We start from the raw sequence: 27,304 nt of genomic DNA, 5'->3' as shown, positions 1-27,304 counted from the left end.
TTCATCTTATTGTTTGGAAAATAATCATCACTCAATCATTTTGTTTTTTACAAGATTGTTTAAAGTTAGGACTAAACTCAATTCCAATCTGTTTCAGTGAACTGTTGTGTCTGTTGCTGTAAGCTCGATGTCTGTGCTTTTGTAGGTTTCACATGGCTGGAGACCACGGAGCTCTCACCTGTTCCCACCTGCAGAGCTACGACCCCGACCGGGCACTCACTGACTACATCTCCAGACTGGAGGCGCTGCAGAGGAGGCTGGGTAGTGTGACATCAGGTAACACATACAGCACACCGCATCCCGATTTAGTATTGTAGACACTATTGACATCAAGATTGACGACGCGTCTCGTGTTTCCTCCCACTGTACAAATAAAGCCAAAATATCCTGAATCATGGCTGCTGCCGTCTTGTGCTGCTAACATCATTTGGAGTCTGTACAGCTGGGATCAGAGTTGGAGCCACAATACTGAGGCTCCACCTGTACACCTGTTTTTTAATGCAAACTTATATACTGTATATAATTACGCAATATTCAAACATTGAATTGGCTCAAGCCATCAAAACAGTGTTAGCAACACCAAAAAGCTCATTCTGTAAATGTTGACTGATAAAAATTTCAGCGACACAGCCATGGAAAGAAATAATATTTTCCATTTGCTATTTTAAGAAGGTCAGCAAGAATCCCAACACTCTGCGTCAGTAAAATAACTAATAAACAGCCTCATTTTATTGTTTGACACTGAAAATTAGTTTAGATTCCATAAATCACTGTGTGGGGTTGTGATTTGGCAGTAGTTTGTATAAAATGAACCTTTAAGTGTATAAAGTCATTTTCAAGTAAATATTTTATTTGCTCCACAGGTGCTTCTTCATATGCTCAATTGCACTTTGGCTTGAGAAGATAGATGCCGTCGAGTTGAATTTGGCTTGAAGAAACTCAGTTGCCTTTTCTCGTGCTGAGCGCTCTGCTGTTTTCTATCAGTCTGGTGTGGACTGTATCTTTCCATGTGGACCAAAACACATTTTTTTATTAGTGTACGACATGTTGTATTCAGGCTTTTTGTCGCCGGCACTTGAAAAACAGCTATGTTTGTAATTTAATCTGCCTCTTTGTTGTGAACGAACTACAATCATGTATATTTGTCTAATGCTAATTTAAGACCTCGTGATTAATTTATATGTTTGTGTTGTATGGGTGGAGCGTTATGTAGAGAATGTTTGGGTTTATTGTTGAGGAGGCGGCTGCTACTGGATATTCTACACTACACTGTGTTTTGTTTAGGCCAGACAGACTACAGAGGACATTTGTAGAGAGCGTATTTTTGTAAAGTGTAGGAGCTTTGAATTTTCTGGGTATTTTGTCAAAAACTGAAATAAAGAGGACTACATTATTTGAAAGAGTTATGTATTTTTCATTTCTTGTTAAACCACTGACTAAAAAATGGAAATTTTGGGGGGCAAAGCTATTGAGGGAAAAAAAATTCAACATCTCTCTTTTCAAGATAAGTGATCTTTACACACAGGCTTTACAGGCACATGATGGACGTTGCTGTACTGAAACAGTTTTTCAATAAACTTGGCTTAAGTTTGTGTTTTTGAAAGTTTCTTTATTGAAAGAAGGAATTACAAATGATAATGTTTGACATTATCAACAGGTTTTTTTCTGGAACGCAAGAAACAAACATCGCAAAGAACAAAGTAGACCAAAAACATGCAGAGATGAGCACAATATTTTCTGTAATAAGAAGACACAACGCGCTTTTTGCAGAGACGTAACTTTCTGCTTTCAAAACAAAAGATCCGAGTTACAGGCGCAATTACTGTAGTACAGATCGCCTTTAAATAAAGTTCTCCTAAAATATGGGATGACCTTTAGTGTTTTTAAAGTTTTGCATCACCTCTGATTCCGTGTGGATGATCATCCACAACAGCTGATTCATTACTCTGCGCACAGGGGGGCACAGTAAGAACCTTTTTATTTTTATTTTTATTCATATGTTTAATGCAGTAAATGTTGCAATGTCACTTTCATGGGAGGCTGAAAACTCAAATCTGGAATATGGACTAAAGTCAGTTTTACCGCTTAATAAAATTGTATGCGCCCCGAAGGAAGGAAGGAAGGAATGAATGAAGCACTGAATCGATGTTTCCCCGCCATCAAAGCACTGCATTACTAACCATTTCTATTCTGAAGAATTCACATTGTGAATATTAGCATCTGTTTTCCAGTCAGAGTCATACAGTAGGTGTAATTATCTCTGGAAAGTTTCAAACATTCGTGGATTAATGTTGAGGTTCAGATTTAAAAAAAAAAAAAAAAAAAAAAAAAAAAGTGCTAAAAGAAGCACAAACGGTCAAAGTTCGGACAGTTAGGCGGAGCAAAGTGCAGTCGTGAAAATCTTAATCCTAAATTCAAGTCCTAGGAAGTTCAAACACTCAGGATGTTTTGACTTTAGATGCTCTTCCTTCAGTCTCTCACTGTGTTCTCTTCTTGTATCTGATGACGGGGTTGTTAGGGGTATGAATCATTGTGGTGTAGTTGATTGTGGGGAAATATCCGTCCACCAGGTCAAAGTCGTACATGCGCAGTAAAGTGGACCAGATGGTTTTGATCTGGACGTAGGCAAAGTTTTCCCCGATGCAGCGATGGCGACCTGAAGAAAAGACAGCAAAAGGTAAAGTTTTCATTTAGTAATAAACATTTTTAGTACATTAGTCCTAGTGTGTTCAGTTTTTAAGTTGACCTGTTTTTTGAGTTGAAGGAAACATAAATCTGACTCCTTTCATACAAGAGACCATATTTATGAAAATTTTTCGATTTTTTTCTTACCTGCTCCGAACGGCACGTAGGCAAACTTCTCCCCTGCAGCGAGGTTCTCGTCGAGGTAGCGGTCAGGATTGAACTCCAACCTCTTGTCCCAGGTGTCGCACAGACGGTGGTTGACAGTCGGGGAAACGCAGACCTGGTGGCCTACAGGGATGGTGTATCCTGCTGCAGTCTGATAGAATAACGGAGAACAAAACTGTTTGTACACTTACTGAGAAATAAGATATTCAAACTGAAAAGGGGAATATTGTAGAATATTCCAGGATGTGATTCAGGTGTTCAGACCTGGGGAGAGCGAGCCATCCTCATCATGGTCATGATGGGCGGGCGGAGACGCAGGGTCTCCTTCAAACAGCGCTCCAGCAAGTTGAGATCTTTCAGCTGAGGACGAAAAACAGCCCAGAGGAAGCATTACTTGAGCATATCTCGAATTCATAATCTCTCATTCCTGCTACTAATCACATTACTGTCACTTTGGTCATTTTGTCTTTTCGTGTATAGTTTCTCTTTTTAATTCTACTCTTATTTTGTATTTCTTTTTTTACTTTCTCTATTCATCTGTACTTATTTTTGCCTATGTGCTGCTGCAACAACCGAATTTCCCTGTCTGAGGATCAATAGTCTTATCTTACTCAGCCTGTCGTTGTGTTTATGACCTGTCTCCTTTCTTTCCCGTATAGATTTTTGTGAAAAAGAGCAGATGGCTAAAACTATTTGTACACACAGTGCAGACAACAGTCCTTCAACAGGCAGCAGATAGTCTGTTTTAGCTACTTCTTTAGGAAAATGTGACCTGTATGCATGACTGCAGAAGACTACAATCAATGTACAGTAACTGTTTAAATTTCTGCAACCAGCAGAGGGAGCCCCTCCTCCTCACAGCAAACTGCAGCAGCTGATGCAAAGCTGTTTTGTGACCTGCCTGATTGTAAATTGGTGCTATTTTGTTATTTGGAGATACATATTCCAAACTCCAGCCTAACCTGATCATAGTCGAGTGGAGGCAGGTCTTCTCCACACGCAGCCTTCTGCTCGGCGTAGCAGCGCTCCTGCAGAGATTTGTCTCTGGCCATGAAGAAACCCATCCAGGAGCTGGTGGTGGAGGATGTGTGCTGACCCGCCAGGAGGAGACCAATCAGCATCCCTGCGATCTCGTTGTCGTTCAGAGGTCGTCCGTCTCTGCAAACATGTGACCCAGCATTGTGAGCTTAGAATGAATTAAACCATGCTGTCATTTCCTGAATAATGTCTTGGACACTGAAGTTATCTTACTTGTAGGTGGCATCGATGAGGGTCTGCAGGATGTCGTCCACTTTCTCTCCAGACTGTCTGCGCTTCTGAGTCACCTTGAAGAAAATGTTCTTGATCTCTCTGTGAGCTCTGTCCCTTTTCCTAAACAGAAAAAAAGGTTCTCTCTGATATCCAGAAGTGTTCCACTATCTTTCTAGTCAAAATAAATTCAGTCTCAGCTCCATCCTGTGGCAAATGTGACATCGACAACAGATGTGTGTGTTCTGAGCTCCTCCAGCAGTCCTACCTAAAGCTGGGCAGCGGTAGCCAGCCGGGCAGGAGCCAGGCTGCGTGACTGAATCCTCCGTCCAGGTCAGCATACAGCTGGGCCACTCGCTCATTCAGCATGCTGCGGATCTCCTTCCCATGTAGGCAGCTGCTGGCCGTCAGGATGATCAACTCAGACAAAGCCTCAAACAGGTCTGAAACAGACAAATGGTTCATGCGGTTAATGTGTGCCATTTTGACGCCACAAAACTTTGTGTTAAAGCGACCAAAACCGTCAGTAAGAACAGAATCTTCATGTTTAAATCAATGTGAAGGATCTCACTTCTCTCCCCACTGTCTCCCCATCTCTGAAAATACTCTTTGGTCTCTGCCTCGATGATTTTCACGTGTTCCCTAAAATGAGCAATGTTCAGTCCAGTCTTCAACATCTTCTTTTGTTCCAGAAAGACCTGCAACATATTAAAGAAGACGCTGTTATAGCGGTAGGTTTCATACAATTGCAACATGCAATTACTCCTTTTTCTTGTACCCCTGTGGATTTGTTTACAATTTGATTTCACAGTTAAGGTGGACTCACAGGGTTGGGGACATCATAGGCTACTCCTTTGCCAAACACCGGCGTGGTCAGTCTGGAGTAGACGTCCTCTGCATTCAGGTCGTCGTTCTTGCTATTGAACATCAGCTGGGCTGCGTCGCTGCCGAGCAGGTAGGTGAATGTGCTCCCCACCATGGTGAAACTGAACACTGGGCCGTACTGTGGGCGGGCAGCAGACAAGCAGGGATTAAACAGAGCTTGGTGGTCAGGACAGAATAAATCTGAGGGGTTGCCAGACACATACTAAAATCCCTGTCTATGATTTAGACCTCTATGATTTATTCAAATAAAAAAAAGTTAAGAACTGAACAGGGACAGGCTATAAAGTATGTATAAGTGTGAAAAACTGTGTGTGAGAGGTAAGATAAGATTCAGCGAAGTGATCCTGCAAGATAAGGCTGCAATTAATGATTATTTCAGTACTAATTAACCTTAATTGGTGTATTATTTAATATAACATAAGACCATTTGCCAACAGTTGAAAACATAAATATATCTCATTTAATACAAACAAACAGATTTCTTTTTTGCCATTTTGATAAAAATATAAATTTAAAATCAAAACACTTGCAGATTACTCAACTAATAGCTTCAGTTGTGTTGTAATACTCACTTTTTCATAAGCATTCTCAAGAAACTCAATGGGACTTTTTCCAAACGCAATGGCATGACCCAGGAAGGGGATGCTGGAGGGAATGTAAGGTGGATACTTCTGCAAAAATCAGCATAACGGTGAATGATGAATACAGACTGACGATGCTTTTCAACAGCTATGTTCAGCATTCATTGGTTTTTGCTCTTAACTCACCAGGTCCTTGTCCGAGGACTGTCTGAGCAGCACTTTAGAAACATATCCCAGAATGAGAGTGATGACAGAGGCTGCCAGCACCACGGTGGTCACGTTGTCGGTCACTTTGGAAACAGTGTCCCCGATCAGTCTACTGCTCATTTCATAGAAATGCATTATACCGCTGGGTCTGTCTGACCTGGAAAAAAAATCCGCTTTATGGCGATTATTATTTCAGTGAATAAGCAGTCGCTTATTCAAAGTTCCCACGGCTGCAGTCCATCTGATGTTCGTGTTAGCGGACCGTCGGTAATATTTCCCCAACATCCCTACCTGTCAATCCTCGTCCTGCCCCCGCCTGACCAACGGAGGCTTTCTATTGGCTGCTGACCACGTGTCAGTCAAGTAACTAGCGCTGTGATTGGCTGCCGGTACCTGAACCGATGTCTTGCTATATGATGTCACTCCCAACAGGACGATTCATGATCTGCGCCATCGATTGTGAGAAATTTTGATGGATGTTTATTAGTAAAACTGTTTTTTTTTTTTGTTTGTTTGGTTTTTAAATTTGGCGCTTAACTTCTTTGCCTTAACTTCAAACACGTTACCGTGTGCCGTTAAAAAGTCTCACTTACTTTCAGTAAGAAGTACCGAAGTATACCAGAGTAACGTAACGAAGACATTTATAATTAATTCCAGGGTTATCTAGCTGTTTGCAGTGTATTTGAAGTGCTTTAAAATTAATAAATAGTTAAATAGGAAGTCTTCATTTCAAAATTTAGGTATATTTTAAGTCTATAAAATAAAATTTCCAATAAAAATTACTACATAATGCGCTAAGGACACTGCAAAAACTATCCACAAATTTAAGTATGTTTCATGTCTATAAAATAGACTATATAAAAATACTATATAAAGCCAACAATGCTTCAAAAGCTGATATATATAGTCCGAACAAGCTGTATGACCCACATAACATTTTCAACAGCATTTTCTACTAAATTGCTTACTACACACACAAGATAGTTTTCAGGGCAGTGCTACAAGATCATTAATGTATTTCTATAGGATCTTACTTCAAGATTATCAACTTTTAATACCATTAAAATGCAACATACTCAGTCTATTTCTAACATGAACCCTACCATTAACTAATAAACAGTATCAGTCAGTATCATTATCAGTCACTGTAAAATAACATATTTAATTCAATGTTCATAAAATATAATGTGGATACGTTTTCAAGATGGACTACCAACACATCCTCATTCATACATCAATCAGTTTATTAAAACATTAAATAAACATATTTACATGCAATCAAAGTATATGACTCGTCAAAATACACAATGCAAAGGTGTGAAAGTTACTGTAAGCCCAATATACAAAATGAGGCGTCTGTGGAGAGGCCGACTTTGCTCTTCATCCAGAGTTATTGTAGTCAAATGAGAGTAAGAAGAACCTGCACTGGGATCTTTGGCAGCTGTGGTTTCTTCAACAGCGTTTCAGCCGTAGGCATATTTGTCCGTTACGCTTTTATCATTTGGAGTCATCTGTCCACTCAACTTCATCAAAAGCTTCACAATAAGGCCAGCCTGTGAGGAAATAATAAGAGTTTTCATATTTTAACTTGACAATATTCATTTCGAGCAGCTGTCCTTACACTTTAGACATCATTCACAAGCTTAAATTATTTTAAAAACAAAGCACTTACCTGTTTTGTGTGCACAATGAAGTTCATTTTATTGTCACCACTGTGTATCTGGAAGTACTGATCAGCATGTCCAAGCTGCCACATGAATGTGCCGTACTCTAAACTGATGAGAAGGACCTGGGAGTGCAGAGGTTTAACTAGTTATCACACTGAACATGCACAAAAGAGAGAGAACACCAAATGTTGGACAAACAAAGAAGAAAAACCCATATGCATTATTCTTAATAAACTAAGGTTGTTATATTCCAAGCAGGAAAGTGTTGTATGTGTCAGCATCAGCTTAACTCTTTACTGAAGCTTTATGAAGTTATAAAGTTCACGCTAAATAATAAAAATGGAAATTTTCTATGAGCAACCTTCCAGTAGTGGTACTTGGAGAAATCTCTGAAATATTTTATTAAAATCATTTTTTTCTAAAACACATCAAATCATCTACAAATTACAGTTTGAATTCATTTAAACTAGAAAAGAAAGTCGCTGAAATGTAATTTAAAATACGTTTTGTATTTCCTTAAATATTTTGTTTCGCTATCAGCCTGATACATCCTCACGTTCATTCACGTAGTGTGCGCATACATCAGTGATTGGTTGTGAACTAAAATATGACATGGAGATAGATAGATAGGTGTAGGTAAAATTAACATTTGAAAAACTCTGCAATCGTTGCTCCAAATGGAAAATATTAGGAACTGAAGTGTGGATCAGAATTAGTACTTTTCTACCAAAGGAGTTCTGGTTCTTGAATAATTGAATAATTACCCCATGAACTTCTACATTTTTCTACAATAGGATATATATAGAAACTACAATGAAATCTGGATATATGAGGGTGAGGAGCCCTTAGGTGTTTACATGTTAAAATTAAGCCCACAAGGCTTTACGTCATATTTGATACCTTTGTCTCCATATTCATGAGGTGCAGCCCCTTCGTGTTGACCCCAACGTAGACGCGGATGACTTTGTGGTTGCTGGCACTGGCCTTGGTGTAGACTTGGCCAGTGAAGAAGGCCGCCCCGTAGGTCGGGATGTCCCAGCAGTTCTGCAGGAAGAGTCGCTGTAGGTGGTGCATCTCTTTACTCACCCCCTCGCTGGTGCTCAGGGCCTGACAGAGAGGGAGAGGAAAGCCTGTCAATCGAGTCGGCAGACGGATTTTATTTAAAGACCGAGAGGAATTTTTACAGTTAAAACTTTATACTTTGTATTCGTGCAGAATCCTGTTGGTCCAGTGGTACGCTTTGCTTTTCACCTTGGATATCGGCACAATTGATTTCAGGTTTTCCTCACTGTTGGAAATAAAATATAAGTGCTGCTTTTTACTTCACATATCAACTCAAGAAGAATTCAAGACATCTCTCTACTGCACAAAACAAAGCTTTAAACAAAATTTCGTGTTCATATGTTTATGTAAATATGACTTTAAAAAGTATTTTACTTGAGGAATCCTTGCTTATGCTTCTTGCTCTCATAGCTGCCATAGATGATCTGCAGGAGGAAGCTGGCTAATGTGATCAGCTTGCTGTCTGGAGCGGGAAAGAAGCCTTTCAGGAGGCAGTGACGGGCCTCGTCGAACAGAATGAGGATGGCCAGAGGGTCCTCTACCTGGAACAAAACAGTACGCACCATCTCATATTTCCAGTCAAACTGTCTGTCTGATGTTTTTATGTTTCTAACATTTACACTATAAACTGGTAGCTTCTTGTATAAGAGTGAGCAACCTTTTTCTCAATTTCCAGAGGCAGTCGGACGTCCCTGCGAAGGAAGAGCTGAGGGGTTTCTCTTTGAGGATCCAGCACCGTCAGGTCCGCCACAATCTCTGTCCAGATCCGCAGATGCTGCAGGGGCTTGTGGTATGGTTTCAGCTGCAGATCTAAAATGAAAACCAATGTTATGCAATGATAAAATATCTCTGAGGTTGCCCGAGCAAGTCATGGTGTTGATCAGTTAGTTATACAGCAACAGGATGAATTCAAGAGCAACTTCAGCACGTTTGTGTGTTATGAGTGAACTCACGGAGGTTCTCGGAGCAGATCCAGATGGTGAAGTACTGCTGGGTCTCCTGCGAAAGACGCATGCCTTCCATGATCTGCTGCACCGTCGTGTTGTTGCCGTGCTTGAGCTCCACGGAGCGATATGAGCCGTCCATGCGGTAGATTCGCACTTTCTCATACTGGGGAACACACATATGTACAATGAAGAAAACCAAGTGAAACAACATAGTCCCTTAGTTGTAAGAATTAAAAGCAATCTGCAGGACACATTGGGCTATACCTGAGGAGACAGCACCATCTAGTGACCTGCAAACTTAACTGCTACAGAAAATTCAAAACAAATGTCACATTTCTTATCTACCCCTCTAGCACTTGTATTGTATTGATACTATTTTTCCCCACATAGACCCATTTTTTCCATTAATTAATTAGTTGTTTGGTCCATGAAATGTCAGAAAATAGGGAAACATGTCGATCACTGTTTCACAAAGCCCAAGGTGACTTTCTCAAATGATGTTTTGAGAGTCATATGTGTGACTCACAGGTTTGCTGTTGGCTTGCTGCAGAAGCTTCACCGTCTCCTCCCATTCGTTCTGTTTGTTCTCCTCACACACTTGCAGAGGAGATCTCTTCTGCTGGTCTTCTATGTGCTGTTGGTGGGAAAGTCTGTATTAATATTTAATGGCTATTGTCTACGGCTAACACTGAAGTGTGAAACGTGATACAGAGCATCATAATACATAAGTGCTTCGTCTAAAATAAAGGAGTCACTCCGGAAGTCAAATTTCTTTTTCAGTGTAATGAACAATACATAATTCATTTGTTAACGGTAAACACTTTTTGCATGTGCATTACTGAAAACAGAACATTTAGATTACATTTAAGCAAATAACAAAAAAGAAGTTCATTAAAACAGCTCTATATTTTCCTTTAATTTTAATGTTTTATGTTAACTTTTACTACTTACTTACCTCACTGCATTTTTGACATTTTACTGACACTACAAATCAAAAAGTTTCTACATTGTTGCGAGTAGAAAACTAAGAGTAGTGAACGTAGTGCCAAATATATGTTAAATGGTCACATTTTCATACCCGGTCAATCTCTGGGTGCTGCAGCAACAGTTGCACTATCTCTGCGTGACCTCCTCTGGCTGCAAAGTGCAGAGGGGAGCTGAGCTGGCCGTTCAGCAAGTTTGGATTACCGTTACCTTTCTCCAGTAACAGCTTAGTCGCCTCAACTTTACCGTGCCTGAATGGAACCAAACAAAAGTAACCACAAGTCATTATTCATAAGACTAACAAAAAACGAGAATTTCTGGATACTTTAGACTTTGTGAGATGAGCGTCAGACTCACCAGCAGGCATAGTGAATGGGGGCCCAGTGGTCGCTGTCCAGCTGCGTGACTGAGAAACCGCTGTCCAGAAGCTTAGAGAGCAGCTCTGTGTCTCCTTCGCAGGCACTGCGGTGAAGGGGGAAGTCGTCGACCCACTGACGCTCCCTACAGAGAGTTCAGTTGATATAATTTTTAAGTCATTTCTGTCTTTATTAGATTGTGTGAATAAGATAGAGAGATGAATAAAAATTCCTCACTTGTCTTCTGCTACACAGTTAGGACCATGTTGCCACTTCTCCCTCTTAGGTATCTGGATCTTGGAGTAGTCGGGAGCTCCGAGCCCAAAGTATGGGTTTATGATTACTTTGTCCACCTACAAACAGAAGACCAAATGGGCGAGAAGAATAAAGGAAGGGTTAGATAACCAATCTATCATACATCAATTATGTTCATCCTCTGGTGGTGCAAAAAACAGTTTACTCACCCTGTTGGTGTACTGCAGATCAGAGCCATAAAGCGGGTTGAGGATGCACATGTCAGCCTTCTCCAGTGACATCATCTTGCTCTTGATCTCCAGAGCAGTGTAGCCCATGTGCAGACCCTCGTCACTCAGTTTGCCCTCGCTGCTGTAGGCCGGGTTGCTGACGTTGGTCTTCACCCGCTCCACGGGTGCCGGTCTGAACAAAGCGGGGATGGCGTGAGGCACGGTGTGCTGCTCTGCTAACCATCTGTGGAGGTAAATGAGACAAAGTTACAGCTCGATTCACCCTCATCCAAGAACACGACAATTTCAAATGTATGCTCACTTGTCTAAGGCCAGAAGCATCTTGGAGGTGATGGGGCAAAAGTGAGCGCTGGTCTCACTGCACACCCGCATAATGTCCTGGAAGCAGTAGAAGCTCGGGCTCCCAGCGCTGTAGACAGGCTTGCTGTTGTCTGTTCAGAATGATTTTTTAATATACAGTATCTACATTTTTACCAATAACTGAGGCATCAATTTAGTGAGACAGATAATGTGAATTTTGCTCACCTTTAACACTGACTGGCACAACAAAAAGCGAGACCTCTTTCCCGTCATTGTCTCCATCAAAGGGGAATTTCTTCATATGCACCACACGCTTTCCTGAAACCCAAAATTGTGTTTAGATCAGTGGGTCCCAATCTGAGAGATCAGAGACACCTCAAGATAAATCTGCAGGGAAAACAAAAGTAGCCACTGTGAGCCACTGTCTTCACTGAGAGTCAGAAGTGATGATACTATATGTATGTCTTGAACTTCATTCATTCATAAGAGAAATGTGTGAATGTCTCACACTCACCTATAAAGCCTTGGTTATTGGATATGGGTCTGATTGTTTCGTCAACATAATCCAATATGGATTTGGATTTGTCCCCTCCTGCTTGGATCTTCGTTGCGAGGAGAACTTTCTTCCTTTTCTTCTCCTTTCCCTCCAGAGGCACTTCAATCAGCAGGATCTTTACAGGAAGCAGAGGGAACATCGTTAAAAACTGGGCTTGAATCAGATGTGATTGGCAATCTGCTGTCAGCACATTTACCTCATAGGCTTTGGCTCTGTACTCCTTTGAGCTCAGGCTGACTTGACTCTTTGGGCGAATGACAGCAACAAATGCATCCTCGAGGCTGTCCTCGTTGCCCATGCTGCTGACTTTTTCTCAGTCCTGACAAAACATTATACGCAAGGGCCAAATGCTGTGGAGAGGCATCCCTGAAACACAAGATCAGAGGACTGTTGAGATAAGTTACTTCATGCTGATGAGACTGATATCCAGCTTGTTTACATCAAGTCGAAGCTGGGCTATTGTGACAAAAATCATTACTAACAAAATAGTAGTAATGCCTTTTCTGTATACAATTTATCTGAAGTCATTCTGATAACTGATCAGTCATATTTCAAGAAAAAATGCCAAACTTTCAGTAGTTTCGGCTTCTTAAATGTGACAATTTTGCTGCTTTTCTCTGCCTTTGGTGATGGCAAGATTGGACTATTGACATTTTATAGACTCAAATATGTGTTTATTAATTAGGAAAATGATCATTAGAATAATCAGTAATGATTCATTGCTGATTGCTGTTCTAAACTAGGACTTAGTGTTGACTAAATAGGTGACCTCTCATAGAAATCTCACATTAGATGGGTCAATTATTACTTTTAAGACAATGTTTGAGGGATATAGTTATAATAGACAGATATACAATACATTGCGTTTTCAACTTTTCATGCAGGCGTTTACAGCGGTTTTAATATGCGTTATGAACATATTCTAATAATGCATTTCACAGATGATCTGCAATATAGCACAGGCTTCACCCACTCTTCATGTCCATGAGTTGTACAGAAATGAACAAAGCAAAACAGAAAACAAAACCAAACAGAGTCCAAGTGTCAAACATGAAGAACACTGAGTTCACGAATCAACTTGTTGAGTTCACAGGAGGGTGCCGCCCCGGAAACCAAACACTGTGTCTTCAGACACTTATTATATATAACACAGCGTTACTTTAGATTACATTTTAGACTACAGCCCGTGCTGCTCGATCCCACCAGTGTTCATATATATATGTATACAAGTGTCCACAAAAACCAAGATGAACTTTTTGAACTGAATCAGCAGCCGTAGCCGGGATGCTACACTCACCATCACCGCTTTTCCGCTCGTTAAACAGATGAAACTTACCGAAAGCGACCTGACTTTTCCCCCCAGACACACCGGCGGCAGCGTTTATCACTTCTCAAGGAGTTTCACTTTGTCAAATGAAACGGTCCGCAGCAGGGAGGCCGCCCCAGGTAAATTTCCAGGGCAAGATATGTAGGTTGAAGCAGCAGCAGGCCTGTAACTTGGGCAGGTCTGCACAAACAGAGGAGTCGCGTTACGTCTCATCACAGCAGCTCCGGCTGAACAACAGAGGACTCTGGCGGCGAGGGGGACTCAGTGCGGCAGCAGAGAGTGATAGCCTGCCACTGCAGCTACATTATTTAACTGTATAACTACCTACTTGATAGATTCCCTTAAAGTAGATACAGATATAATTATAGTGACATTACAGCCATATTAGAACACTCATTGATTAGCTACAGTTAGCAGGTGGCTAGTAAATACTGAAAAAAGGGGAAACATGCTAACTTGGGTCTGTTCACCGGTGGCATTATCTGTCCATAATGTAATTAATATATTATATCTCTTTTTAAATCAACAACTAAAGTGTAAAAAGTTCTTTTAAGGGGTTATGCTAACAGCTACTTCTCGGCTGGTAACAGTTGCCAGGCAACCAGGGGAAACAACAGGAAGTCACTAAACAAGAAATAGTCATAAGGCCTAATAAAATGATGAATTGTCATTTTTACACTTCAGTTTTTGTACAGACTTAAGAAACAAGATATAAACGAACTAGTTCGCCTTAGAGGTATTCATAAGAATATTTTATTACTTCTGGAGAGAGCCAGGATAGTTGTTTCCCTCTGTTTGCAGTTGTTATGCTAAGCTAAGCTAATCAGTGACTTGTATCAATCTTCTGCTTTTCTGAGACCAGCACTATATAAATGCAGTTCTTGTACCACTGATTATTTAGATCATGAAATACTGTGAATTACAATGGGAAAAAAGGGCAATTACAATTTCCCATAATGTAAGTTGATGTCTTGAAAACTGTCAATAAGCCCTAATGCTGTAATGTAAAAGAAACAAATTAAATCTTCATATTTCAGAAGCTTCAATCGGATAACATTTGGTATTTTTACTGAAAAATTACTTGGAAATATTAAACAGTTACTCTTTGGTTGCTTGACTAATTTAATTAGTCAAGCAACTAATTGACTAGATGAGTTTCAGCAGTTTCATTTTAATGTCTTTGTCTGTAGAGTTTATATGTGGTTTACGCTGAAACACATACAACACAGATGGGGTCAACGCTAAACGGAAAGGAGGAAGGCAGCATATATGGCCTCTCACTGAGGAGAAGTGATTGAACCTGATATCCTTTGCCTTGACCCTTGCCCCTGGTGTGATCATGTCACTGTTTGAATGGATTAGAATAGTTCAACATCAGGTTTTTATGTGTTCAAGTTTATTGTTTTTCTGGTGTCATTTAGTGTTGGGTGTAATCAACACAAGTATTCACTTTTTTTTCTAGTCAGTTGTGTGGATAAAAAATATTAAACCATTTTGAATTCAGTGCTATAGACAGCTTTGTTCGTTTCTTCTATTGTTGGTTTGTGTGGATGAATTGAATTGGCACAAATATACAACTTGATGAACTAATAATTTGTATATTTTAATTGAAGAGATTGTATAAAACTTCAGCATATCTGGACATACTGTAACACAAAGCATATAGTGGTCTCTTTCAAACATAAAATAACAGACAATGCTGCAATACAATACAACAACTAAAATTCTGCACTTAGTATATCAGGTGCAGCCTAAGCGCACAAATGAAAACATTGCTTTGGTTTTATTTATTTATACATATATAGATATGTATATGTATATATTTATATATATTATGACATTTCTTTTTCCATTGGTCCACAGCTGAGAGCTGTTCCCAGTGTTGTTGCCAAAAAACCCAGAAGACCTCCTCTCTGCTGCACCATGTTTAGGACGACTTGTCTTTGCACTGACTGAGCACCTCTTGCATCTTCCATTGGATGTCCTCCACCCTCTTGACCCACTTATCTCGCACTTCGTCTTCGTCATCCTCTGTAACAGCTGTGTAGCCCATGAGGGCGATGAGGCCCATGTGGAACAGGTGAGCGATGTGTGAACAGCGGCGCTCCATAATTTCACGGTCACCCTCGCAGTTATCCAAGTACACCTTCAGCAAGGTTCTTCCAAACAGCAAATTGGTACCCATCACACCACGGTAGTACACATCCAGGCTTAGTTCACCTTTGTCTTTCTCATAAATCTTCTCAAAGGTCTCCATGTAGTTTTTGGTGTTGTCTGGATCTTTCTTCACATGCGCCACCATGCTGTTGAAGGCAGCATACTGGTGCTTGATGTACTCTTCATACTTGCCATAGGTTTCATTCACCTCGTCAATGCGGATCTTCTTCAGGCATTGGTGATTCTTTTGGGAGATGCTCTCCAGTTTGGTGTTGATCGCCTGGAAGTCCTTGTCTAAAACATGGCCCTCATCTTCAACCAGGCCTTTACGAGCCACCGCAACCAGAGAGGAGACTATGCCAAAGATGGGGTCGAAGGAGGAAGCAAAGGAAGTCACCTTTTCCACGCAGCACAATGCCTTGGCTGCAGTTTTCTTGATCTTTTCTGCATCAGCCATCACTGTTGCTTTTCTTCTGCCACGATGATTTTCACACAAAGTGAGTTTGGAGGCTGAAGAGATTTAAAAAAAAAAAAAAAAACACCAAATCTTCTTTAAAACAATGTCCATTCTCTGCATATTATGTTCTGACTGCAGTCTAAGAGCTTTAACTAGTCACACAGGTTCTTAATATTACTGCTTGCACTACCCTAAGTATTAAGCTCATGGCTAACACTGCTGGTACTACCAGCTGCTGCACATATGTCATATTGTAAAAGGTGTCCTCTTACACTCTAACATTACTAGCAACAGGTCATAATGAGGGCTCGTGTTGTCTACAGTGATACACAAAACTTGTGAGGGGAGGAGGAAACTAGAGCTGGAAGTAATGTATATATTCATTATTTATTAATCTTACCATTCTTTTTTTTACAGTTAATTAGAAAATAGTCCAAAAATACTGAAAAATGCCCATCCCAATTTTCCAAAAACCTAAGTTTACATATTAGAATAGCTTAATTTGTCCAAACTGCAGCCTGAAACCTACAGATATTTAGCTTAATATCATAGAAACCAACAAATATTCACACCTGAGATGATGGAAGTACTTCATTTTTTGCCTTTTTAGATTAAAAAATGATTCAAATGATTGTTTGATCATCAAACAAGTAGCCCTATTATAATAAGTATATAATAATTATAATAAGTGCCGTATTACAGATGACATATCAGACATATACTTAGGTAGTAAGTATAGTAGTTTCCAAGACCACAGATCCAAATCCAACTATATGCATATTTCTAATAGTTTTGGTATTAATCATCCTTGTCAATGTTGTCCTGCTGGAAAAATAACTTAGGGACAACAGTGGGTGTGTCTTTGTAGTAACACAAGAAAGACTGGAAATAAACAAGTGGATCCAGGTTTTGACCTTTCTTATGTCATCTTTAATAATTCAGATGACTTCCAGAGGCAGTTTGGCACCTTTAACTTTACCTCAGGATGTTTTGCTTTGTTTGTTTTCAAGCCTGTTTCTCTCATTTCCTGATTCCCAGCTACACACAAACATGAATCAACCATTTTTTTCATTCATTTCAATGACTCAGCTATCACCCAGAGATTAAACATTGTTAGACTATAGATTACAAGCCACTGAGATAACAGATGTTTACTCACCAGAGATGAAACGGTTTCTATCCCTCTGTCTACTGAAGCCGTCTGACTTTCCTCTCCACCATTTTCCTCCCTGTAGTCAAATGAGGACCACCCCTTCCTGCCAAATAAGGGAGCAAACACGAGGAAGTGACTCATGCATGCCCTGTGCTGATTGGATGAGGGGAGTTTCTCCCAGATGCACTGCAGCTGCAAGCTTCAACCACAGGCTGCGCCAACAGTGAATGATATGAGTATCCTTTTCATTGTGTTGTTTTAATTGAAGGCCTCCACACCAACCGAACCAGTATGGGTGACCAGATACCATTGAATTTATTAGTATACAGACGGAACAGTATCACTGAAACTGACTTTATTAAAATGACATTTCAAACGTGCCTTATGAAAACAGCAGGGCTGACTCTACATGCCAGAATGCCAGAATATAATTCTGATGGATAAATTATTTTTTAGTTTTGTAATTGCTGTAGTTAGTATTATAGTGCAATGTAGGCTCCCCTGTAGATCATTAAAATCCACAAAGACATTCCTTTAGTAAGTGAAACTTGCCAAAGTTATGCTGAGGCCAACGCCCAGAGGGGCACAAGTTTTTTTGGTAGGGTCTGTGTATCGGTTGCATTTGTAGCCAGAGGTTTTGCATCCAATCACAAAGATGTTGTTATCACATAAATGAGACAATGCAAAGGCTGTCTAGAGATCGTGTGTAAATATGTGGTCAATTCTAAGACAAGACCTTCAAAAAGTGATCTTGAGACCGGCCTCAAGGCTGAGACCGATCACAAGTACATCACTGGGTTGTCAGCCCATTGATTGAAACATCTAACTCCAAGTAATGAGGTCAATGCCAGGAGGGGTACAGGTTTTTCTGGAAGGGTGTGTGTGTGTGTGTGTGTGTGTGTGTGTGTGTGTGTGTGTGTGTGTGTGTGTGTGTCCTCTTACCAGGAAGCCTTCAGCCTCTTCTCCATCTCCTGCATTCACTTTTTTGGAATGAATGTGAGAGCAGACAGGAAGTGGTCCTGAGACGGGCCTCAAGGCAAAGACCGATCTCAAGAACATCACTAGGTTTGTCGCCCTGCTGATTGAAATATCTGATCGCTATCATCCATGTTTACATACTTTTAACAATGTTTACAGACATTTAATGTTATGCCAACAACTAAAGGTCAGTCCCAAATTCACCCTCGTCTGGTGGCTTCTTGCTCGGTCACTCAAATGTCAACATCATGCCATGAAAGGTAATGTTCCAATGAAGATGGTCTACAGAATTTATGTCAAAAGACCGAATAAGCTTGTGGCCACCGTGTATAGATAAATATAGTAATCAGGGCCATAGCCAGGATTTCAGAAATACTGACACCTCCAAAAGAAATCTTCCCTGAAATGCCAGAATATAATTCTGATGGAGAATTTTTTTGTTATTGCTATAGTAAGTATTACAGTGCAATGTAAGCTCCCCCAAAGTCCCACATTCCTTTAGCAAGTGAAACTTGCAAAAGCTACTGAACAATGCCGAGAGAAGTACAAGTTTTTCTGGAAAGGTGTGTGTCCAATTACAGTAAAGATGCTAACAAATAAAAGAGACCAAGCAAAGGCTATTTAGTGATCATGTGTAAAAATGCGGTCAATTCCAAGACCAAACTCAAGTACATTGCAGAGAACTGAAGCAAAGCATCTAGAGGATATCATAAGAAAAACAGGAAATAGTTTATTCACAAAATATGATCGGTTTCACCAAAATCAGTGAAATTTTTGCTGGTGTGTGACAGTGCTGTAATACAAAGTTACAGAGTGCAGATGTACAAATGACAAAGACACTATTACAAGTCACTGTGACATCAGCATGGTTTTACAGTAGTTACATAATGTTACTGTCACAAACCAGTCCCCACATGAAAAAAATGAATCAAAGTTAATTAAAAAATCATTTTAACTGGATATGGTAAACTTAAATAAAAACAAACCAAAAGTATATATGAAATGTAATGTTAAGGGTCCTTAAATCTCTGGTTCCCCATGCACCCACAGGTGAGGCAAATTGGCCCCACGACCGGTCCCAACCTCCACCATGGGAAGTCACACAGCCAATAAGCTTACAGGGGGGCAGACCGTCACAGTTACGCAAAGCCAGAATTTGAAAATCACTTTGGTGCTATCTGGTGATGGTTTAAGGAATTACTATGTGACACATATCAGCACATGCTCCTGCAACCTACTCTACTTCCTCCTCAGATCCCTCTGCACACCAAGCCCTTTACATCAAAATACCATACATACATACAAACAAATAATAATCAAATTAATTAATGTCAAATTGATTTTGACTAAATTGATTGTCCAACAGTTTGTTGGTACAGGTTTACAGCAGGATTGTTTCTAATGTAAGACTGTCTTGAAACACATACAGAAACACATTTTTCCATTTATTTTTTTATCTATTTTATAGAATTCTCAAGTGTTTGCATAGCTCTGGTAAAAGTCAAAGACAGTGCTGTTAGTTTCTAGTCACCTGGATTCACCTGGCCTCACTATTTGATAAAGCTGAAGGAATTTCTGTTCTTTGCGCTCTGGGTGTAAAATCTGTATAAACAGCTAACCAAATATTATTCAGCAGGACAAGGACAAGTCTGTTATGTAATATTTGACTTCCCACGTGGTGATAGGAGACGAATCTGGAAAACATCTGCAGACTTTTCCATGTACTATACACACACACTGCCAGATGCACTCTCCCTGACCCTTTGGAACACAGGACCTCACACCCATTCAGCTTGTGTCCTGTGAAATGAACTATTTGGTGGGGTGCTTGTCCAAAAATATTAATTTCAAGCATATTTGTCATAATTATGTCACTGATTCAGTAGAGGAACTCTGAGATTAGGTACACTTTCACATTTTGCAATACATTCTGAATATTTTGAGACAATTTTAAATATCGTTTGATATATTAGATTATAGATATATATCTATATATATTATATATCTATATATATCTGTATCTATATATATATATATATATATATACACACACACATTCATCCATCAATCTGCTTACACAAAATATATGATTTAACTGTTAATGACACATTTGTGCATATTTGCTATGATACCACTGTGTGAGTTAATGCAGTACTTTATTGTGCAAATTGTTTAATGTATCAAAATAACATGAATGTAGAAACCACTCAAAATCACAAACTGTCAAAATGAAATAAGGCCAATAGTAAGTTTGGTACATTGTTGAGGTTGGTATTACTTACCGGATTTTAACCTGAGAAAGAAGAGGAGCTGGAGCACACTGATCAGCTTGCAACATCTAGCCTGGAAGAAGACAAATGTCTGGAGAGCGGCTGAGTCCAACTGAAGTGCAAGTTGATCACTGTGATCTAGTTTCACACCTTTGTCTGTTTATTGTCTTTTGTCTGAAAAGCAACAGAGTCAGGATGACTTTGCTGGATTTAATTGTTCAAGTCAAACTTCAAATTCCTTGCAATCAACAAATAATAATAATAACAATAAAAATAAAAAATAAAAAAACATAATATTGATGATGATAATAATAATACAAATAATACAAAATGTTTTACAAAAAACAGAACACAATAACAACCACAAAACAGTAACAAAAGGTTAAAAACAATAAATCAATAAAAAATGTAACAAATTGTGACTTCAGCTACAGGCCCTTTTATAAAAATGTGTTTTTAAAATCCTTGATTTCCTCAGGCAGGTCATTCCACAGTTTTGGAGCCCAAACTGCAAAGGCTCGGCCACCTTTCTGCATATATTTGGACCGTGGGACAACCAGGAATGATGCATCTGGGATGGGAATGTAGGGCACTAAAAGTTCAACTAAATAACTTGGGGCAAGGCTTCTCAGGGCTTTAAAAGTAATCAGTAGCATCTTAAAACCAACGCACAACCATTTTGCACGCCTTGTTTGTGTTGTATGCTGTATTGTGACTAGAATCTTTATTTAAACTTCAAGACAAAATATAAGATACCCATCATTTGATATATTTTCATTGTTAAGCGTTTCTGTTATTGTTGATCAAACAAAAACTCAAATAATACACAATTCTGTACACATATACTTCAGTCATTTATTCCTAAAAAGCCTGTTGTATATGTACAGAAATATTTGCTTCTCTGCTTCATTTTCCATTGAAATTCTTACTTTTGTTTTATCAACATTAGGCCTATTTTTGGAGCTTTCACTAACTAACTGAAAAACTCTATGGGAAAACTTGTACCTGTAGTTGATACACTGACAAAAACCAATGACTTCTGAGTGATTATAAAGTTGTTCTACTGACTGGGTTCAAATTCTTTATTTTAAAATCAGTTGTGTCTGTTTCTGAGCCAAAGTCAGTGATGGACGTAATGAGAAACATACCCCTCACACACAAACACACCCCTCTATTCACACCCCTTATCTGTAACATAGAGCTCAGCTGCTCCTCTATGGTATTTCCCACAATAACATCCCAGGTCGACACACTGACTCTGTCATTTTGCCTCTGGCCCAACCACTCTTCTCTCTCTCTCTCTCTCTCTCCCTCTCCCTCTCTCTGTCCCCAGTCACCCGGACTCGACTGAGGACCGAACACCTTCTGGTTTCAGGTATGTACCCGGAGTGGACGAGAGCAGCACATCAGCAGGTTTGGCACAGCAGCAGTGGATGGTTTGGTTTTGGGATTAGAAAGGTTTAAGCCTGCCATTGAAATGGTCTGGTGGGGTATTGTTCCACTGTTTGCTGGTTGAATGCTATGAAGTTATTTTAGCGCCAGTACAAAGTGAATATGAATATTCACAGGCAGTAATCCAGGAACTCTCAAATTAAGTGTATCTGCACTTTTTATTAGCACTGACTTTTGAGGTGCAGCAGGTCTTTTGTCAGCCATGACAAAATGAGAGAGACGACACAGCTACCCTCATGGCATAAATACCCAGAAACCAACGGCATTACCAGGAACAGATGTACAGTATGTTTTGATTATTGCTCTTATTGCTGTCAAGTTTATTGATATAGATTTATATATATTTGCACTGGCTGATTAGCCATTTATTCACTTTACATTGAACTAAATTCCGACCTCAGTTGTATTTTTCTTGCCTTCATAGATCCTGTCATAAGAACTAATCAGACATGAAGAAGATGAAGATATTAATTGAGCTGATACTGCTAGCAGGGTGAGTAAAACTTTTTCTAACAAATATTTAGTGTGTTATCCTAACTATTTTAGGTTTCAATACAGTTGAATTTGAGTAAACTTTATTTAAACACACAACGAATAGGAGAAAGAAGAAACAACACTGTTACTGAGAAAGCTAAATTAACCAAAGGTTATAAGATTTAAAGACTATATGTGAAATACATTAATAGATACTGTTATGGAATTTTCTATCCTTAGGCTACACATAGTCACGTGTGGGCCTTGAGGTCCTCAGTAGTATTAATTGTTTGTCTTTGACTAGATGCCACTATATCTCAACACTGTGGTGGCCAGGGTCGAAGAGACCTATTGCTGCCTTCATAGACATAATAGCCTGTTGTTGACGTTCCAATCTGCATCTCCAGACTAGAATATGCTGACAATAACACCTCCAAGGGTAAAAACATTTTCTTTGACTAATTCTGGCCGTGTAGTATTTGGGATGTGATCGTTGGGTTTAAAGTTTATCCACCATTACGAGTTCGTCAGAATGTGAGACCGACTCAGGCACTTCTGATGAACTTTGAGAGTGTCTCTAATTCTACTTGGCCAAGCGTCAATAAATAATACGTAAGACATCAGAGGCTCCTGAACACTTTCTTCCTTCCTGACCTCACCATTGACCTTTGACTTCAACAATTTCTCCACAACAGATACATATAAAGTAAATCCACATATAAATATCTAAAAAAAAAAAAAAAAAAAAAGACACACATCTAAGTTGAACAAAATGATAAAAAATAACCTAGAAAGATTGTTTTCAGGGGGAATAATGGACTTAAAATAATTATTACTTTTACTGGCAGGTAGAGTCAAGCATGTCTCACATTAATAATAACAGTCTGAGTACAAATGTATTTATTTTTATTTCCATCCATCACATTATTCTTTTATTTTTTACCCATAATGATTAAAAAATCCAACAGATAATTCAAACCATGCAGCTACTTAGAGTTAAAGAAAAAGCTCCTATGAAAACCTGAGACATTTACTACAAAGATTCTGCCTCTGACAAATCTGTTATATTTTAGAGTCATTGGTTTGAATTATGGTGCCATTCAGAGACCTGACTATGATGACACACCCACCCCAGAGTTCCTCAACCCATCCTGGATGGCCACCATCCCTGATGACCTGCCGCTGTCTGAGGTCACCATGCCTGGGACCCACAACACTATGGCCCTTTACGGCGGTGTGTATGCTGAGTGCCAGACCTGGAGCCTTGCATCTCAGCTCCAAGCCGGCATCCGCTACTTAGATATCCGTGTCCGTCACGTCAAGGGAAACCTCACCCTCCATCACGGGGTGTCTTATCAGAGAGCGCACTTCGGCCACGTGCTGGAGGGTGTGGCTGACTTCCTTCGAGAGTATCCCAGTGAGACAGTGCTTATGCGTCTAAGAGAGGAGTTCAGTGAGACATATGACATCTACGGTGCCGTTGTAGACTACATCCATCGCTACGCTCACTGGGACCTGCTGTGGCACAGCCGGCTCGTGCCAACCATGGCGGAGGCTAGAGGGAAACTTATCGTCCTGCAAGAGTTTGCTGGGCCAGACTTGGGGATGCGCTATGGTTCCCTGGACATAGCCGATGACTGGAAGGTATAAAAATGTCACATATAAAGTATACCATTACATCCTCCAGCCAGCATGTCTAAACTGGTGGTGCAGTCTTTTACCATTTGAAAGGAATCTGTCATCATATAAACTGTGTAAAGAAGGTCACAACTACAGCAGCTAGTCAGCTGGGTTAGACTCAAAAACTGTCCCACATTTGAAAGGGTATCACAATCCCCTGGTGAACAGAACCAAAGTGTGTGTCTGTGAGTGCCTGCATCATAAGCGAAACACGAAAAATGTTTTAACATTTGCTGTTCTCTGTAGGTACCAACACTTCTGCATGTTGAGGACAAATGGCAGAGTGTCTATGAGCACCTGGAGGCTGCACCTACAGGAAACAAGGCCCAGATCTTTCTCACCTACAGCAGCGGAGCTGGTGTGTTTGCGTATCCCAGAGCCATCGCTCAGCGCATCAACCCACAACTGTACGACTACCTGAGGGCCAAGACGGAGCTGAACCAGCGACTGGGAATCATATGCATGGACTTCCCTGCTGCTCCGTTGATTCAAACGATCATTGGCTTCCAAATGAAAGAGGTCATAAAGAGAAGTCAGGCCTTAAACACAGTACCTAACAAGACAAGTTTGAAACATGTCATTTCTTCACTGAGAAAGAAGATGATCAAAAATTAGGAAGGGAAGAGTAGAGCGGTCAATAACAGTTCAATTACAGATGTAGCTTGAATTCAATAGTAAAGTGTAATCATACTACTTTACTGTGATGAACGTAATTTAAATTATATCTGGGATGAAACTTTTCATTGTGTCATTCACCAAAAATACTGGGAACAAAAGAAAATGTCACAAAAATAAATTAGAAATGGCAATGTAGCTGAAATTTCCTGTAAGGCACTCACCAACACACAAAAATAAAGATTTTGAGTCAATCAATTGGTCCTTAAAGGTTTTGTTTTTAATCTTGCATCACCTAACTGTCAAAGTGAAATGTATCAGATGCTATCTTAGCTCTAACAAGCCCTTACTTTCACAGTCCACTGTGAAAGTCAAGGTCAGTTTCATACATGAGACACCTGTTGCTACATCCGAGCACAACGGTGAAAGTTACTAAGTAAAACCAAACAAGGCTATAAGGCACACAGTGTTCTACTTAAAAAACTTTTGAGAATATTACTAAGATTAAACATGGCATGTAATACAAATTTTACATTACAGTAACATATGAAAATAAACTGCTGCTTTACCATTTTAATCACTGTTTTGACATGTTTTATGAATATACATCACTCACCTGTGTAAAAGAACAGCAGTCCATCAGGCTGATAGTTATTTCTTGTCTTACGTTTGAGCCAGCACTCATGTTTCATTGTCTTTAGGTGGCACTGCTGCTGCAGAGGCACTCACCATTGAGCTATGTTGGCACTGACATCCTGGTTTGGCTTGTGGTGTGTGGTGAGGTGGTGGCCAACTGCTCGACAGGGAAGTGTGTAAAACCTTTGTGTTACAAACGCACTACCACTATCACAATTCTGTTTCAAGTCTTGCCAAACGTACAAAACTGATTTATTGTATTTTAATGGTTTTAACGCTTGGGAATGTGGAGGTAGTACTTTCCAAAAGTACAGGAACTTTGGGGCTGGGTGTTTTTCAAAAAACTGTCCATTAAGAGTCTGACAATGTTACAATATATTATGGTGCAATGGTAAAAGTAAAAGTTTATTCAATTGTAAAATATGCTAAATTGTTTTTGTAGAAATGGGCCATCATGGCTGCCATTTTGAAGATTTGATCAGTAATTCTTCATCTCTGGATTTACCCTATATCACTTTTGCTTGTTACATCTAAGGTGTTAACGGTGCCATACTGTCGCTAAACAACCACTGTAAAATTCCAGCCCTCTATCATGTCAAAGTAAAAGAATATTGCATATAATTCTAATACGTCTAAGGAGTTTTAATTGTATTTAGGCAAAAAGCTGTATTTTAACTTAAGGTTGCTTTTTATTTCTGGGTACCATAACCATAATCATAATCACACCATAATCATAATCACGCCATAATCATAATCACACCATAATCATGTGCACTGCTGTGTGTTTACTACCACAATGATAAGAGCTTATAGTATATTTTTTTCCTGTTTGTGCAACTCCAAGTGCACATGCACAGGCTTTTCTGTGCTGGATTATACACATTGAGCCCTTGTGCTTTGTCATGCAATCACATTAAGATCTATTAATTTGTCAAATTAATCGCAAAATGCAAAATTTAAGAAAAGTGTGGTTTGCCAGAGAAATGGAGAAATAGACCATATGATTGGTTTGTGACTTTAATCCAACTATGCAAGCAGACTGTTAGATCAGATAAGGGAAATAGATATTCAGTGTTTCCCCCACAGAGCATTGCAAAACAACTGTTGAAATGCTTGAAATGATATGACCTAACATCCTGCCAAAACACCAAGTACAGTGACAAGTTGAGACTTTGTTAAGAAGAGACTAACACTCGTGCATGGTTCGACATTCAATTAGTGAAAACTAGAAGAAGAAAAAGAGTCTCCACTCAGAGCTGGACAGGTACAGTATAACACTGCTGCTGTAGCTCCTCTTTATGTTGATAGCTGTGAATAATTTTGACTCTTACCATCTTCACTGCAGATATGAACCCGTCTCCAGATGTGGAACGCAGCCCTCAAAAAGCCGTGCTGATTTCAACAGCTGGTTAGAAGTCTTTCCTCCGTCAAGTTTATATGTCTGCCTCATTTGATGTTTTACTGTTACACTGATCCTTGACCTTCTCCCTTCTTCTTTTTTGTAGTTGTGCTGAATATTATTTGGTGGATGGTTATGATTGCAGCCATTGGTGTGGGTGGGTTGTCTTCTGTTTCATCATTGTAATATTTGTATTATTTTTGTGATTTTTTTAAATCGAGCAGTATGTTTTGTCTTTTTCATAATCCCATGTTAATAATTTCTGGGTTCTGGACACCTACATTACAGGGACTGTACATTTGGGCCATTGTCCATTACAGCCCTACATCCCCATCTACCTAATAGTGCTGGGAGTGTCCAGCATCTGCTCTCTGACTCTAACCTACGCTAAGAGCATCTGGGATGACGGATTTGCCTGCATCCTGAGCCACGGCTGCATGGCCATCCTCCACCTCTTCTCTTTTTGCTGGTTCATTGCAGGTGGGAGAAAATGTCTTACACAGTATGAATGTATGTTCATACCGTGATGAATCTCGTCAATTTTGCAAAGAATCAGGCAGCGATGGAAAGTACAAGTA

General features: G+C 39.7%; 5 protein-coding genes across 13 annotated transcripts in view; 2 read left to right on the top strand and 3 right to left on the bottom strand.

Moving 5' to 3' along the window:
- akap9 (A kinase (PRKA) anchor protein 9) overlaps positions 1-1,592 on the top strand; it is a 59,482-nt gene extending 57,890 nt beyond the window's left edge. For all 6 annotated transcript variants that reach the window (XM_019254807.2, XM_019254806.2, XM_019254808.2 and 3 more), the window contains 2 exons: positions 146-276; positions 864-1,592. In XM_019254807.2, coding sequence (XP_019110352.2) covers positions 146-276; positions 864-907 — 175 coding nt within the window. In that variant the 3' untranslated portion in view covers positions 908-1,592. The remainder of the gene's footprint in view (positions 1-145; positions 277-863) is intronic.
- Positions 1,074-6,185, bottom strand: cyp51 (cytochrome P450, family 51). Of its 2 annotated transcripts, XM_027287175.1 has the most exons (11): positions 6,063-6,185; positions 5,751-5,928; positions 5,556-5,654; positions 4,925-5,101; positions 4,670-4,796; positions 4,367-4,541; positions 4,102-4,221; positions 3,813-4,008; positions 3,115-3,210; positions 2,833-3,001; positions 1,074-2,656 (listed from the first exon to the last, which is right to left on the bottom strand). In XM_027287175.1, exons 2-11 carry the CDS (start codon positions 5,904-5,906, stop codon positions 2,478-2,480), a joined length of 1,494 nt encoding a protein of 497 aa, XP_027142976.1. In that variant the 5' UTR covers positions 5,907-5,928; positions 6,063-6,185; the 3' UTR covers positions 1,074-2,477. The 2 variants fall into 2 exon arrangements, with proteins under 2 accessions (XP_027142976.1, XP_010739985.2); XM_010741683.3 differs by lacking the exon at positions 6,063-6,185 and having other exon boundaries at positions 5,751-6,055.
- Positions 6,186-6,997: 812 nt separating this feature from the next.
- krit1 (KRIT1 ankyrin repeat containing) lies at positions 6,998-13,601 on the bottom strand. Its single transcript, XM_010741682.3, has 17 exons — positions 13,465-13,601; positions 12,325-12,494; positions 12,087-12,243; positions 11,798-11,890; positions 11,574-11,703; positions 11,252-11,495; positions 11,025-11,140; positions 10,789-10,932; positions 10,526-10,682; positions 9,974-10,081; positions 9,454-9,610; positions 9,159-9,310; positions 8,876-9,042; positions 8,639-8,726; positions 8,339-8,545; positions 7,444-7,560; positions 6,998-7,324 (listed from the first exon to the last, which is right to left on the bottom strand). The coding sequence occupies exons 2-17, from the start codon at positions 12,424-12,426 to the stop codon at positions 7,235-7,237; spliced, it is 2,229 nt and encodes a 742-aa protein (XP_010739984.1). The 5' UTR covers positions 12,427-12,494; positions 13,465-13,601; the 3' UTR covers positions 6,998-7,234.
- Positions 13,602-15,037: 1,436 nt separating this feature from the next.
- rpz2 (rapunzel 2) lies at positions 15,038-17,322 on the bottom strand. Its single transcript, XM_010741680.3, has 2 exons — positions 17,229-17,322; positions 15,038-16,122 (listed from the first exon to the last, which is right to left on the bottom strand). The coding sequence occupies exon 2, from the start codon at positions 16,067-16,069 to the stop codon at positions 15,383-15,385; it is 687 nt and encodes a 228-aa protein (XP_010739982.2). The 5' UTR covers positions 16,070-16,122; positions 17,229-17,322; the 3' UTR covers positions 15,038-15,382.
- Positions 15,404-25,265, top strand: si:dkey-266f7.9 (1-phosphatidylinositol phosphodiesterase). 3 transcript variants are annotated; one of them, XM_019254810.2, is made up of 7 exons: positions 15,404-15,535; positions 17,305-18,287; positions 21,804-21,845; positions 22,088-22,207; positions 22,347-22,415; positions 23,470-24,040; positions 24,323-25,265. In XM_019254810.2, the coding sequence occupies exons 5-7, from the start codon at positions 22,372-22,374 to the stop codon at positions 24,689-24,691; spliced, it is 984 nt and encodes a 327-aa protein (XP_019110355.1). In that variant the 5' UTR covers positions 15,404-15,535; positions 17,305-18,287; positions 21,804-21,845; positions 22,088-22,207; positions 22,347-22,371; the 3' UTR covers positions 24,692-25,265. The 3 variants fall into 3 exon arrangements, with proteins under 3 accessions (XP_019110355.1, XP_019110356.1, XP_027142586.1); XM_019254811.2 differs by lacking the exon at positions 22,088-22,207; XM_027286785.1 differs by lacking the exons at positions 15,404-15,535; positions 17,305-18,287; positions 22,088-22,207 and having other exon boundaries at positions 21,544-21,845.
- Positions 25,266-27,304: the final 2,039 nt, after the last annotated feature.

This window comes from Larimichthys crocea, chromosome XIII, assembly GCF_000972845.2.
Source record: "Larimichthys crocea isolate SSNF chromosome XIII, L_crocea_2.0, whole genome shotgun sequence".
Taxonomy (NCBI): domain Eukaryota; kingdom Metazoa; phylum Chordata; class Actinopteri; family Sciaenidae; genus Larimichthys; species Larimichthys crocea.
This window is presented reverse-complemented; position numbering and strand designations above follow the sequence as displayed.